This window comes from Genypterus blacodes, unplaced genomic scaffold (assembly GCF_046128005.1).
Source record: "Genypterus blacodes isolate CSIRO-AG114 ecotype Tasmania unplaced genomic scaffold, CSIRO-AGI_Gbla_v1 ptg000327l_1, whole genome shotgun sequence".
Lineage (NCBI taxonomy): Eukaryota > Metazoa > Chordata > Actinopteri > Ophidiiformes > Ophidiidae > Genypterus > Genypterus blacodes.
Window position 1 is genome coordinate 129,951 of NW_027467113.1, and position 11,869 is coordinate 141,819.

The following is an 11,869-nucleotide window of genomic DNA, read 5'->3' on the forward strand; positions in this document are numbered from 1 at the left end:
AGTGAGTCAGACACACTGTTCTCTGGTCTCTGTTGGCTTCCTGCCTTGGCAAACTTTGCTGCAAGTGGAGCCAAACTGTCACAAACTTCAGGCAGAGCTGTTCAATCGTTGCAGCAACAGACAGACAGACAGGCAGACATGTTTGCAGGTCCAAACTCAGCTGTAAGTTGATGAAGCACAGTTTCTACAGCGAAACTGACGGTGGCATATTTGTGCAGCTATGAACCAGCAGCTAACAAAGACTCAGTGAAGAGGGATACAAAGCCAGATGCAGTAATACACATGACACACTATCACAGAGGCCCCTGCTCTCCACTGTATCTTGTGAGTGGACCATAACAATCATCATCCTTGTCTTCTGTGAGACCTTGCAAATGTGGGGGTCAGGCCACAATGGACCACAGTAACGATAACAGAAAGTGCACACAGAGCGAGAGATAGACATTACAACAGAGGGGTGAAGGCGAAGCCAGAGACGGCGTGGAGAGGAGACGAAGGCAGGCACAAAGACCTGTTTTTATAGAAGGAATCACAAAGACGTTAAGATTCGACCCTTTGTTGCCGTTTTGTACAAACTAGGTGTCTGATGATGATGATGGTGATGGTGACTTTAAAGCAGAACGCGATTCACCCTCTTCCTGTCTAATGTTAGAGGTCAGAACACATCAGCCTGACCTGTAATCCACTTTTACATTTTTGCCCCGATTCAGAAAACTCTTAGTCTTACTTTTTGTGAATCAAACCACTCAGAGAGACGACTTCTTCAATAACCTAAGTGGGAAAAACTGCAGCGCAACAGGAAGAAATGTTCAGTGAATCCCACAGATATGTAGAAGCACTGCTCGGGTTACAGAACTCTACTCAGCCATGTGGAGCCACATCCACTGCTTTATGGGTCAACTTCAGATCCCCTTTAATCTCATCACGTAGGTCAAGAACTCAGGGTGAGACTGAGCAGACTGCCAACAAGCCATTGAGGATCATTTGATAGAGAACCTGCTGTCAGTCAGAGCGCAATCTGGCTCGAGACTTTGAGACCTTTAACTCAGAAAGTCTTGATATCTTCCTCAAACAAACTTTAAAGATTTAAGATGAATTAAAACTTCTTTTTTTATTCAATCAGAAAGATTACAGTGAATCAGCTCTTCAGGTTTTACATCACTTTTTTATGGAGAGGAGATTATAGCAGGTAAGTGTTCAGGTGTAGCCTTCATGTGTGTATTTTGCAGTCCTGTGTTTGTGTTTCCAACCTGTCCTTTGATTTGACCCTAGTGGGTAAAGCTGAAGTTAACTTCCATTTCAGCCTCAGTGCACAACAATGTGTTCATAAAGGAAAGATGTACATATCAAAATTAATCATAAAACCTTTTCTTTCTTTTTTTTAAATGGTCATAAAAATTATTTTATTAAAAATTATTTTAAAAGTATTTAGTTAATCAAACTAATGTTGGATAACAAAGTTGGATAAGTTAGATAAAACATTTTTGCCTATTATGGAACACAAGAAAAGTCAAATTTCAGAATGAAAGAATGTGGATTCTATGGTTCCTCCCCCTTAGAACGGCCGAGATACAAGGTGACGATATAGTCCCGAATTTTGTAAATCCACGATTATAAAAGACGAAAACTTGAATACTAAGAAGCAAAAAGATGCAAAAAGACGCAAAAAGATGTAAAAAGATGTAAAAAGATGTAAAAAGATATGCGTCTTAACCACCAAGTGGATTTGGCGACAGGACCAAACCGGTTGACGCCATATGTTCATGCGTTCATGTTGGAGGGGGGGCGGCCGGTTTCAGCTGGCTCAGTTGCCGTAGTAACGTGATCCCTATAAATACCGTGAGCTCGCCTCTCTGGCTCCAGTGCAGTTTGAGCCCTCAGCAGAACAGAACTTTAGGCGGACCTGCTTCTTTTTCACCTCAGCTTCGAGTCTCATGGACAAACTCTTTGTAAATGCTTTTTAAGGTAAGAGGAAGCGAAATGGCGACGGGACCTCATTGTGAGAGCGCGCGCCTGTAGCAGTAGCCGGTTAGCTAGCAGCCTGTTTCCACGTAGCCGCGGTGAACTAAACGGTGTAAAAGGCAGCAAAACGCTACTTAAATGTAAAGTAACGTTATTATTTAGAGTTAGTGAGTATGTGTGATTATGTAACACAAAGGCGATAATTACGACATAAAAGGCGATAATTTGGCGATAATTTGTGAGCAGCCACGACGTGGGCTGCTCACAAATGGCGAGTAATTAAGTTGATGGTCGGCTATTAGCTGTGTTGTGCCGTTTTATTGTATAATTATTTTTAACTCGGTTTCCGTTATTCAAATTCTGACTGTTGCGGTCCCAGAGCTACATGGGCACCGCATGGTTGCAAGCGGAACCGGCGACTTGACGTCTGCGCACTTTGCCTGGCGCTGATTGGTTCGTCTGCAAATCGTTATTCTGACGCAGAACGCGGGGCTTCTTTTGATTGGCTAAAATCGTACATGGGCGGGGCCTCGTTTCAACGGGCTTGCGAGCAGATCTTCCGCGAATCGCGTGGTCGTGACTCATTTGTGAAATGGAGATGATCGAGCTTCACGCTGAGGAGAGGGTTAGGTCACTTCTGTCAACGTCATGGCCGCGCAGAATAAAAGAGGAATAAAAAAGTATAAACCCGCGACAATATCATGTAGTGGTTACTGATTAAAAAGTATAGATTGGAGTCTTTAAGCTGTGGAGTTCTTACTTCTGTAATCCAAGATGGTTCACTTCTGACTTAAATTAATGTCAACAAATGCATAAAAAACTCGTTCCTTTCTCTTTGATATTTCATGTGTGTGTGTGTGACTTGTGAGTCTAATTCTCTGGCTGTTTGTTGACAGAATCACCACTTTGGGAAAACGCAGACAGGCTTCTCAGCAGGCCCGGGCCTTGAGTCTTATCTGAAAGGGTTCAACTTCACTGGCGAGCCCCCTTGGCTTCTCTGCACCTGAGGAAAGGAAACTCCAAATTCCATCTCTTTCGTATCCAAGTAAGTCTTTATCTAAGTTATCATTATGTCATACTGGAACACAGTTGACCTTGAGTTGCTGATAAAGACACTTATATTAAAGATGAGTAACTGTACTGTCTCTTTGTCCCCCCGCACCTTTCCTCCACAGTTGTCTAGTGACCAATCCAAAGGCCATCTTGTGACAATGAACACTCATACTGAGCCTGAATTCTCTTTCCTGGAGGAGGGATTCTCTGCCCGGGATATAGTTGAACAGAAGATCAATGAGTCATCCCTGACGGTGAGCCCATGCTTCCAAACTCAGTTGTTTCCTGCTCTGAGGTGACACGCCAGACTCTGGTTTAGAGGAAACAAAGGGCCCGGCGCACAAAGTAGAGCTCAGGTGTTGTTATCTTTCTATTGTAATGACTGAGTATATTTCCCCTATCTGTTTCCGTGTGTATTTTTAACACGCACAGCTGCTGTAGGTTTCTCTTTCAGGCTCATATTCACTTTGCATTGTGCTGACGGGCGTATCTGCATTCGCTCCCCTGCAGGATGACAGGGACGCCTTCTACGTGTGCGACCTGGGTGACGTGTTGAAGAAGCACCTGCGCTGGGCGAGGGCGCTGCCTCGGGTGACTCCTTTCTACGCCGTGAAATGCAACGATAGCCGGGCCATCGTCCAGACCCTGGCCTCCCTGGGAACCGGCTTTGACTGTGCAAGCAAGGTGAATGTTGGGAGATTTTCTAGATGGCTTACTTATTCACAGAAAGAGTTGTAACGCAGCATAACCCTCTCTTTTGCTTGACCCCATGTCAGACGGAGATTCAGCTGGTCCAGTCTCTGGGCGTGGATCCAAACAGGATCATCTACGCCAACCCCTGTAAGCAGGTGTCTCAGATCAAGTATGCGTCAGCACACGGGGTCCAGATGATGACATTTGATAGTGAAGTGGAGCTCATGAAGGTGGCACGTTGCCATGACAATGCCAAGTAAGGCACAGCTTTACTCACACCAGTTGTTTTCACTCAAGTCGGGTTTGTTGTAAATCTAATATCTCTTGTGCTTTGTTTCCAGGCTGGTGCTGCGCATCGCCACGGACGACTCCAAGGCCGTGTGTCGCCTGAGTGTGAAGTTCGGGGCCACCCTGAAGGCGTGTCGGGGCCTCCTGGAGCGGGCCCAGGAGCTGGGCCTGGATGTGATCGGCGTCAGCTTTCATGTCGGCAGCGGCTGCACGGACCCACAGACGTACAGGCAGGCCATCGCTGACGCTCGCTACGTCTTTGACCTGGGGGTGAGTCCAACATGTCCGTCACTGAGCAGCTGCAGATGTGCAATAGAGAGTTAATGTGGGGTCAATAACATCTGTACACTCTGTGGCCTGCAGCATGAACTGGGCTTCAACATGGACCTGCTGGACATCGGGGGTGGATTCCCTGGATCAGATGATACTGAACTCAAGTTTGAAGAGGTACCCTTGTAGTTCTGAGCCGTGCAGGAGTGGCGTCATGAGTCTCCGTCTTGTTGGCGTCGTCATAACCGCTCGTGCTCCTCCTCTACAGATCACAGCCGTCATCAATCCGGCGCTGGACAAGTACTTCCCAGCCGACGGCGGTGTGAAGATCATCGCTGAGCCCGGACGCTTTTACGTGGCCTCCGCTTACACACTCGTGGTCAACATCATCGCCAAGAAGGTCATCATGAACGACGAGGACTCCAACGACGGTAAGGGCCGCACATCAGAGCCTGAACGCGTCTCTGTGTTTGGAGGGGAACTCACAGGAGACGATGCTCAGTTATACTAAGAATGGTTTGTGCTTTTGTCCACAGATGAAGACGATGGGGCCAGTGACAGGACCCTGATGTACTACGTCAATGATGGAGTGTATGGTTCCTTCAACTGTATCCTCTATGACCACGCCCACTGTCTGCCAGTCCTGCATAAGGTGAGGCGAGATAGAAGAATAGAATAGCTTTTGTCATTGTATATGATAATACAACGAAATGCATTTGTGCTGTGCCTGAATCTCTGAACAGTGATCAATAACAGCAATAAACTATAAATAAATAACAATAACTAAACAACACACAGTTCCATTCGTACATTAAAACATAAGTAGTCCCACAGCTCAAGATGTTCCAATAGCTTAAGATGTCTCGTATGACATGTCTCCATCCTATATGACATCATGGCATCACACCCCAAATGACATCACATGTCCCTTGATGTCATATGGGGTCATATGACATACATACATAGGTCATATGTCATGATGTAACCACGCCGATACTCCTCATGTTTGTTGTCCTTCACAGCTCATTCTGGCACTCAGCATCACATATAATATCCCCCCTTTTTTTTCTTCTCTGGTTAATCCCCGATAGAAGCCAAAGCCCGACGAGGCCATGTACCCCTGCAGTATCTGGGGCCCCACATGTGACGGGCTGGACCGCATCGTGGAGCAGTGCAGCCTGCCCGACATGCAGGTTGGCGACTGGCTGGTGTTTGAGAACATGGGCGCCTACACCGTGGCCGCCTCCTCCACCTTCAACGGCTTCCAAAGACCCGACATGTACTACGTCATGTCCCGCCCCGCCTGGTGTGTATAAAAGAAAAAAAGCCAGATGGAGGCAATTGTTCCTCTCGTGTGTTTCCTGTTGGTTTACCTGTGCGTCCTCGTCTCTTCCAGGCAACACGTGCAGCAGATCTGCACCCAGGGCCTCCCCGCCCCCGCAGGAGAGACCCCCTCTGTGTTTGGAGTCCCGGCCTGTTGCGGCAGAGAGAGCGGCTTGGAGCTGCCCACTAAGCCCTGTCAGACCAACGTGGTCTAAACCCCGACGTCACAGCGGAGCCAGAGTGATCCTGTAGTCTTTAATAATGTGTTATTACTTTGGGTGTTCTCATTTTTGTTTTGTTTATTTTCTCCTCCCCAAATGTCCATGAAATTTCAAAAAGCCAGTTACTTGACAGGAGCAGGAGAGGAAGGTGTGACACAAGCGTTAGTGTTCTGTATAGAAGCTGGGGATCGTCTCTACGTGAGGCTGAATCCCTCTGCGTCTCTGTGGGGCTTAGCATAGTCAGAAAACACAAAGACCAACACACTCTCTGCCAAATAGACTCTTCTTCACCACGAAGGGCTCACAACACTTGAAATAGTCCAAAGTGTTATTTATATTCCTCAGAGTAATCCCTCTGTAGGAGAGCTTCCTTCCTACCAGCACCAATCTGAACCCAAGCTGCTGCAGTGATCTCTAACCTTTGCAGCCCCTCAACGCCCCGCCCCAGCTCCATCTCCATCACTGAGATGTTCAGAGGTGATTTGATTCCTCATAAAGGCTGCTATGTTTATATTTATCTTTTCCGTTGGTCTCCACTTCCATACAGAACCCATTGAAGTGTTCATCATTAACAGCATCAGTTCCCTCCTGGTGTGAGCAGGGAGGAATGTAGGAGATGAATACTTTGATCTGATGGGACTCAAACACACACTTCCTCTCCTCCTCTGCTTCGCTCTGTCATGTTGTGTTTCATTGTGTTGTAACCTGTAGACATTGAAGAGCTTGTTCCTGATATTAATACGCAGCAGAATAACCATATCAAGTGGAAACGAAAGAGACGGGATTGCACATTTGTTATGCTTTCCTATGGAAATTTTTTTAAGTTTTGTATTTTTTTAATAAATAAAACATTAGGTGCAGAGCCAACGTGTACTTTTCTTTCTTTGTGTGTGAGATTTGCATGCGAGGTTCAATCAGGGTAGAAGATCAACCGCAGCCTACAGGGAGACGCCTGTTCGTGCCGTGACTCAACGGTGCCATCTACTGTCTGCACCCGGAACAGTTTAGTCGATGAGACAAAGTGAGTAGACAGACATCAAGATCAGTCGAAGCTGGAAAGACTTTATTTAAGATTTAATAAAACACGTTAAATACAAAATTCACCAAACCCTTAATTTCACCTCAAACTGGTTCAGGATACACACACACACACACACACCAATAGAAATGGCAGCAACAAAGCCAGCATTAGTATGTTTTTGAGTATGAAATGAATGAAACCAAACCTACTGCAGTATTTTCACATTAAAAGGACCAAATGTAGCTGAAGTCCCTGCACAGATGTATCAAAGCAGTGAGACTCAGGCGGGCTCTATGATGTGACCACAGCCATTTCTTTGCGCTCATAATGCTTTCTGATGTGCTCCGTGATGGCGTTCTCGTTATTGATCTCCTTCTTGAACAACATGATGTAGCACTTAGGGGCCAGGTGGCAGCAGAGGATGCTGTAGCTGGAGATGACAATGGCAGCAGCTTCTATCTTCCGTGTGTACTTTGTAATTTTAAACATATAAATGGGGATCAAGGGGATCCAGAGGACTAAAAACAGAACCATGCTCAAGGTGATTAAACTTGCATTCTTATACAGATCTGGCAGCCGTTTCCCTTTGAATGCAAAAAGGAAACAGACGAAGGCCAAGACAGCGTTGTAGGCTAACATGGCACCAAATAACACCTTGGAGCCTTTCGCACAATGCAGCAGCGTGGTGTTGAGCTCGGGTGTGTGTTTTAGATGTGGTCTGTAAAGGGCCAGCCACGGGATGAACAGGGTTAACTGGAGCCCGAAGATGACCGCCACCACAGCCACGGGACAGTTGAGCTTCTGCAGCCAGCGTCCGTTACTCAGATCAAAGTTGAAGCCCAACATGATCTGGAAAAGATTGGCCAGAATGCAGGAGATGCAGAGGGTGAAGGCTAAGCAGAAGACTGGCAGGCCGATGAAGCAGGAAGCCTCGGTGGGCCTTCCTGTGAAGGTGAAGACCAGACAGAAACAGGCCAGCAAGGACAGAAGCTCCAGGAAGCAAAGGTAACCTCCGACCGCCTTTATGATGGGCGTTCTGCGATGGATCGTAAACAGGACAGCAAACAGAACCGTGGCAATGATGCCCAAACTGTCAAAGAAGGTCAAGATGACCACGAAAGGATCCCGCCAATCCAGGAATTCAATAGTTTTGTTGAGGCACTTGTCCCTCTGCAAAGACGAATACTGGTCATCGCCGCAGCGCTGACACGCCGCATCTAGAGTATGAGCAGAGAAATACAGTTTAAATACACAAAGTCGGGAGAATGTCTTTAAGGATTGATTGTGTCATCAGGAGGAGAGTTGGTGACTGGACAAACACAACATTGGCTCCTTTTCTTGTCCTGTTAAAGGCTCAACTCAAACACAGGACTGCTACATGCTACAATGCTACGCTCTACCAAATGGAAAAGAAACTAAGATTAAATTGTGTTTGTATTTACTGAAGTTGTCTTTTCAATAAGTTGAAAAACATTAACTTAGATCTTTTCAGGCCAGGTTTGGCTCTTTTTTAGGCATGTTAGAATAAAAGAAGGGTTTTGTAAACTCTTAGATCTAAACATAGATGTATGTTAACTCTAACTTGACCCATTAGCCACCAATGTCATGTCTTCCATTCAGGATGTTACTGACTTCTGACTCTGAGCCTGTAAACACACACAGCTTGTGATCGCTCATGAACGCATCAGGTGTGAAGTCTCACCACGACCAGATGAACTCTCTCCCTTTTGACATGGAGCACACTCTACGCAGCAGCGTCTCTTCAGCTGCTTCAGCTCATATCCTGGTTCACACATTTTGAAGCAGTTGAAGGCCGTGACCTTTAAAGAAGTGATATTTAGAGTTTACTTCAGTTCACCGTACGTCTGGCAGCGTACGTTGTGCAAAATGAAACTGGGCCTCACATTGCTGTTCCTCATCTTCCTGATGAGATCCCCCGAGAGTTCCATTCGTCCAGACGGCCAGTAGACCCCGATGTTTGTCTTACTGTGTTTAGGTCCAGCCAGGTTCCACTGTAGGATGTCATATCCAATGCTGGGGTCTCCATTAGCATCAAACCATATACGTGTGGAGTTCACAGTGACGTTGATTGAATGGATTTCTGTGAGAAACTGTGGAGCCACAAAAACACATGTGAGACCCACAAAGCTGAACATCAATGTTAACCAAAGCAGCTTGTTCGTGATAGAAACCACTGGACTGGAAGTTTAGATTGAAGACATTTCAACAGCTTCTTCACATCTGGGATTTACTTTGTCCTTGTTTACTTTGGGAGTTTTGTGATGAAATAATTTTCTGTGTTCATTTGCAGTTTGTGCCAGCAGGGGGCAATAGCAGATTGATGGAGGCGCAGTTTCACCGGTCGTCATGTGACGCACCTGCGCACACAACAACAACTCAAGACGTTTGTTCAACAACACACCAGCACCAGGTTAGTGATGGAAATATTTACAAAATGTATTCAAGGCATCTGTTTACCACTAATGCATCACACATGGTATAAACCTGACGTCATTGCCACGCCCTTCACTAAGACAGCTCCGCCCACAGTGGCGATGCAGGCGTAGTTCTGCGCAGGCGTCCTAAATACTGCACCCTCTGCCTGCTGTAGTAGGAACTGACGGCTTTAATCACATATTCCAGTCCAGTGCATCCAATTCACAAAATGTCAGGAGATGATGTCCTCACTAGGTCACGATACAGTGTTTTGTAATTCTGTCACAATTAAGAGATATTTCATGTGGTCTGAACCCTTACGGATCTGTGTTGCTGTCTCTGCAACAACACAAAGATATAGAAGTAAATCACAGTCAAATGTAAACAAAGAGCTGCAGGAATGCTACATAAACAATAACAACATGTGTGACCTTGTTTGGATGTCAATATTCCTGCAAATCCCACCCTGGTGTATCTGACATCATCTTTCATAGGACAACAAGACAAGACAACAAGATTTGCAGCTTTTGTACCTCTGAGGCGTTGAAATTGTTGCCACGTTCACACTTTTGGCTGTCACACTTCAGCAGGTGCCTCAGAACCTCGACCACGACGTTCACCGCTAAGTACGTATAATAAGATCCTGCCCGATCGATGTAATTCACCAAGCAGCTGGGGTCCAGACACGTCTCGGACCCCTGCTGTTCATTCAACAAGTAATGTTGAATGAACTTATTAGTAGTGTTGAACATTTCATTGATGACGTAGTCTCTGAACCCGGGGATCTCCTTCTGGTTAGGGATGAAGCCAAAGACCTGCCCCACCCTCTGGATGTCTGGCATGCTGGCGATGCTTGTGGAGGTGGACCATGAATCACTTGCAATCCAGGTTCTGTTAAAGGAGCTTTGAATGGCTCCTTCCATGATGAAATTAACATTGGCACCCTTAGTGAAGAGGATGATGGCCTCAGCGGGGGATTTCTCGATCTTCTTCATCAGCTCGAACAGCTTTGTTCGGGTTTCAGAGTTGTTCAGGGCAAAGTTACCGGGCAAAATGTCAACGAAATCAATACAGACGTTCATGATTTTGTTGATGTTTTCTACCAGGCAATCGCTGCCGTACTTCCCGTACTCATCATCACTTCCCACAATCGCCACTGATCTCCAGTCAAACTGCCTCACCAGCTCAGCGATGGCCTTTGTTTGAGATGTGTCACTGGGAACTGTTCGCAGAAATGTGGGGAACTTGGACTTCCTGCTGAGCAGCTCACTGGTTGAACCATAACTGATCTGTTGCAAATAAAACAAGATGTTTAAATTGCATAGCAGAATATAACTGTGCTCCATGTGTATCATCATCATCATCATCATCACCATGTACAGGAATTCTGAATCTTTTGCGATTGTAAACAGAACAGCAGGGATTTAAAGAACTCTGACCTGGGTCACCGATGACAGAGAGAGGATTCGTGCCACAGCTATTGATACTTCTGAGTACATCTCACCAATCACTACTTTTGTTTGTGGTTCTGGTAAAGCCGAGTCAATGTCTGCAGGCAGGCAGTAGCTCTGAGGTTCTGACTGGCCCTTTAAGAGATGCAGCGCTGCTCTGGTGGCAAACCAAACGTCTCCACAGGTGTCATAGAGGTCATATCCCAGGGTGATGTTGGGTAGAGCCTTGGTTGGGTCCTGGTTGATCTCATTGATGGCATAAATCATCACTTGAGAGCGTAGGAAGATTTTCCGATTATAGCTAGAAAAACATGAGAGATGTCAGCGTGTATAATGGAGGCGGAGACATTCAGGAGCTTCAGCTGTGTGATGTGTGTGATGTGTGTGATGTGTGTGATGTGTGTGATGTTGTACTTACTTGGTACAGACAGCAGATCCGGGATTGCTTCTATTGGTTTGTAAATGAATAGGGAAAAGTCCTCCGATGATGATGTCCCCAGGAGCGTACACATGCCGAACATCTTCAGAAGAACACACACACAGCACACACACTAACTGCAGTAACAGGGTCATGATGTTGACTCAGCGGTGGGACGTTTACATGTAACAGTCCTGTGCTTCTCTATGTGAGATTCCTACAGAAGAGCTCTTCTTCCCCCTCAGCTGCATCATTTGCATTCATATGGATGCAAATCATTTGTTCTTCCTCTACAGAAATAAGGAACAACTACATTACAATGCCATCGCTTCAGGGGATTTGCATCGGAGCTGTCAGGGGTTAAACTGGTTCAGAGAAAGCTGCCAAACTGGAACCAGTTTGGCAGCATATGTGTTGACTAGGGGTTGCCTTTGACTTGACTTCATGAATCTTCTGTCATCTGGAGTCCATAAGAGGGCAGCAGAGTGTAACAGCTGTGTGGGGATGTTACATTACATTACATTACATTACATTACATTACATTACCATCATTTGGCAGACGCTTTTATCCAAAGCGACTTACACTACATTACCACCCTTCGCAGAGGGGGGAGCAATTGAGGGTTCAATTGAGGGTTCGCCTTGCTCAGGGGCACCTTGCTCAGGGGCACCTCGGCAGGGGCGCGAAGCCAGCGACCCTCCGGTTCCCAAGCGGAAGCTCTACCCACTGAGC

The 11,869-nt window shown here is 46.2% G+C and overlaps 2 protein-coding genes across 2 annotated transcripts; one reads left to right on the top strand and one right to left on the bottom strand.

Moving 5' to 3' along the window:
- The first annotated feature begins 1,792 nt into the window (after positions 1-1,792).
- On the top strand, positions 1,793-6,672 carry odc1 (ornithine decarboxylase 1). Its single transcript, XM_076137620.1, has 11 exons — positions 1,793-1,965; positions 2,859-3,007; positions 3,138-3,269; positions 3,526-3,699; positions 3,792-3,964; positions 4,050-4,266; positions 4,360-4,443; positions 4,535-4,697; positions 4,803-4,918; positions 5,358-5,572; positions 5,663-6,672. Exons 3-11 carry the CDS (start codon positions 3,174-3,176, stop codon positions 5,802-5,804), a joined length of 1,380 nt encoding a protein of 459 aa, XP_075993735.1. The 5' UTR covers positions 1,793-1,965; positions 2,859-3,007; positions 3,138-3,173; the 3' UTR covers positions 5,805-6,672.
- A 195-nt stretch (positions 6,673-6,867) lies between these two features.
- Positions 6,868-11,327, bottom strand: LOC142988420 (G-protein coupled receptor family C group 6 member A-like). Its single transcript, XM_076137595.1, has 6 exons — positions 11,137-11,327; positions 10,707-11,019; positions 9,801-10,556; positions 8,736-8,942; positions 8,534-8,651; positions 6,868-8,048 (listed from the first exon to the last, which is right to left on the bottom strand). Exons 1-6 carry the CDS (start codon positions 11,289-11,291, stop codon positions 7,123-7,125), a joined length of 2,475 nt encoding a protein of 824 aa, XP_075993710.1. The 5' UTR covers positions 11,292-11,327; the 3' UTR covers positions 6,868-7,122.
- Between the last annotated feature and the right edge of the window lie 542 nt (positions 11,328-11,869).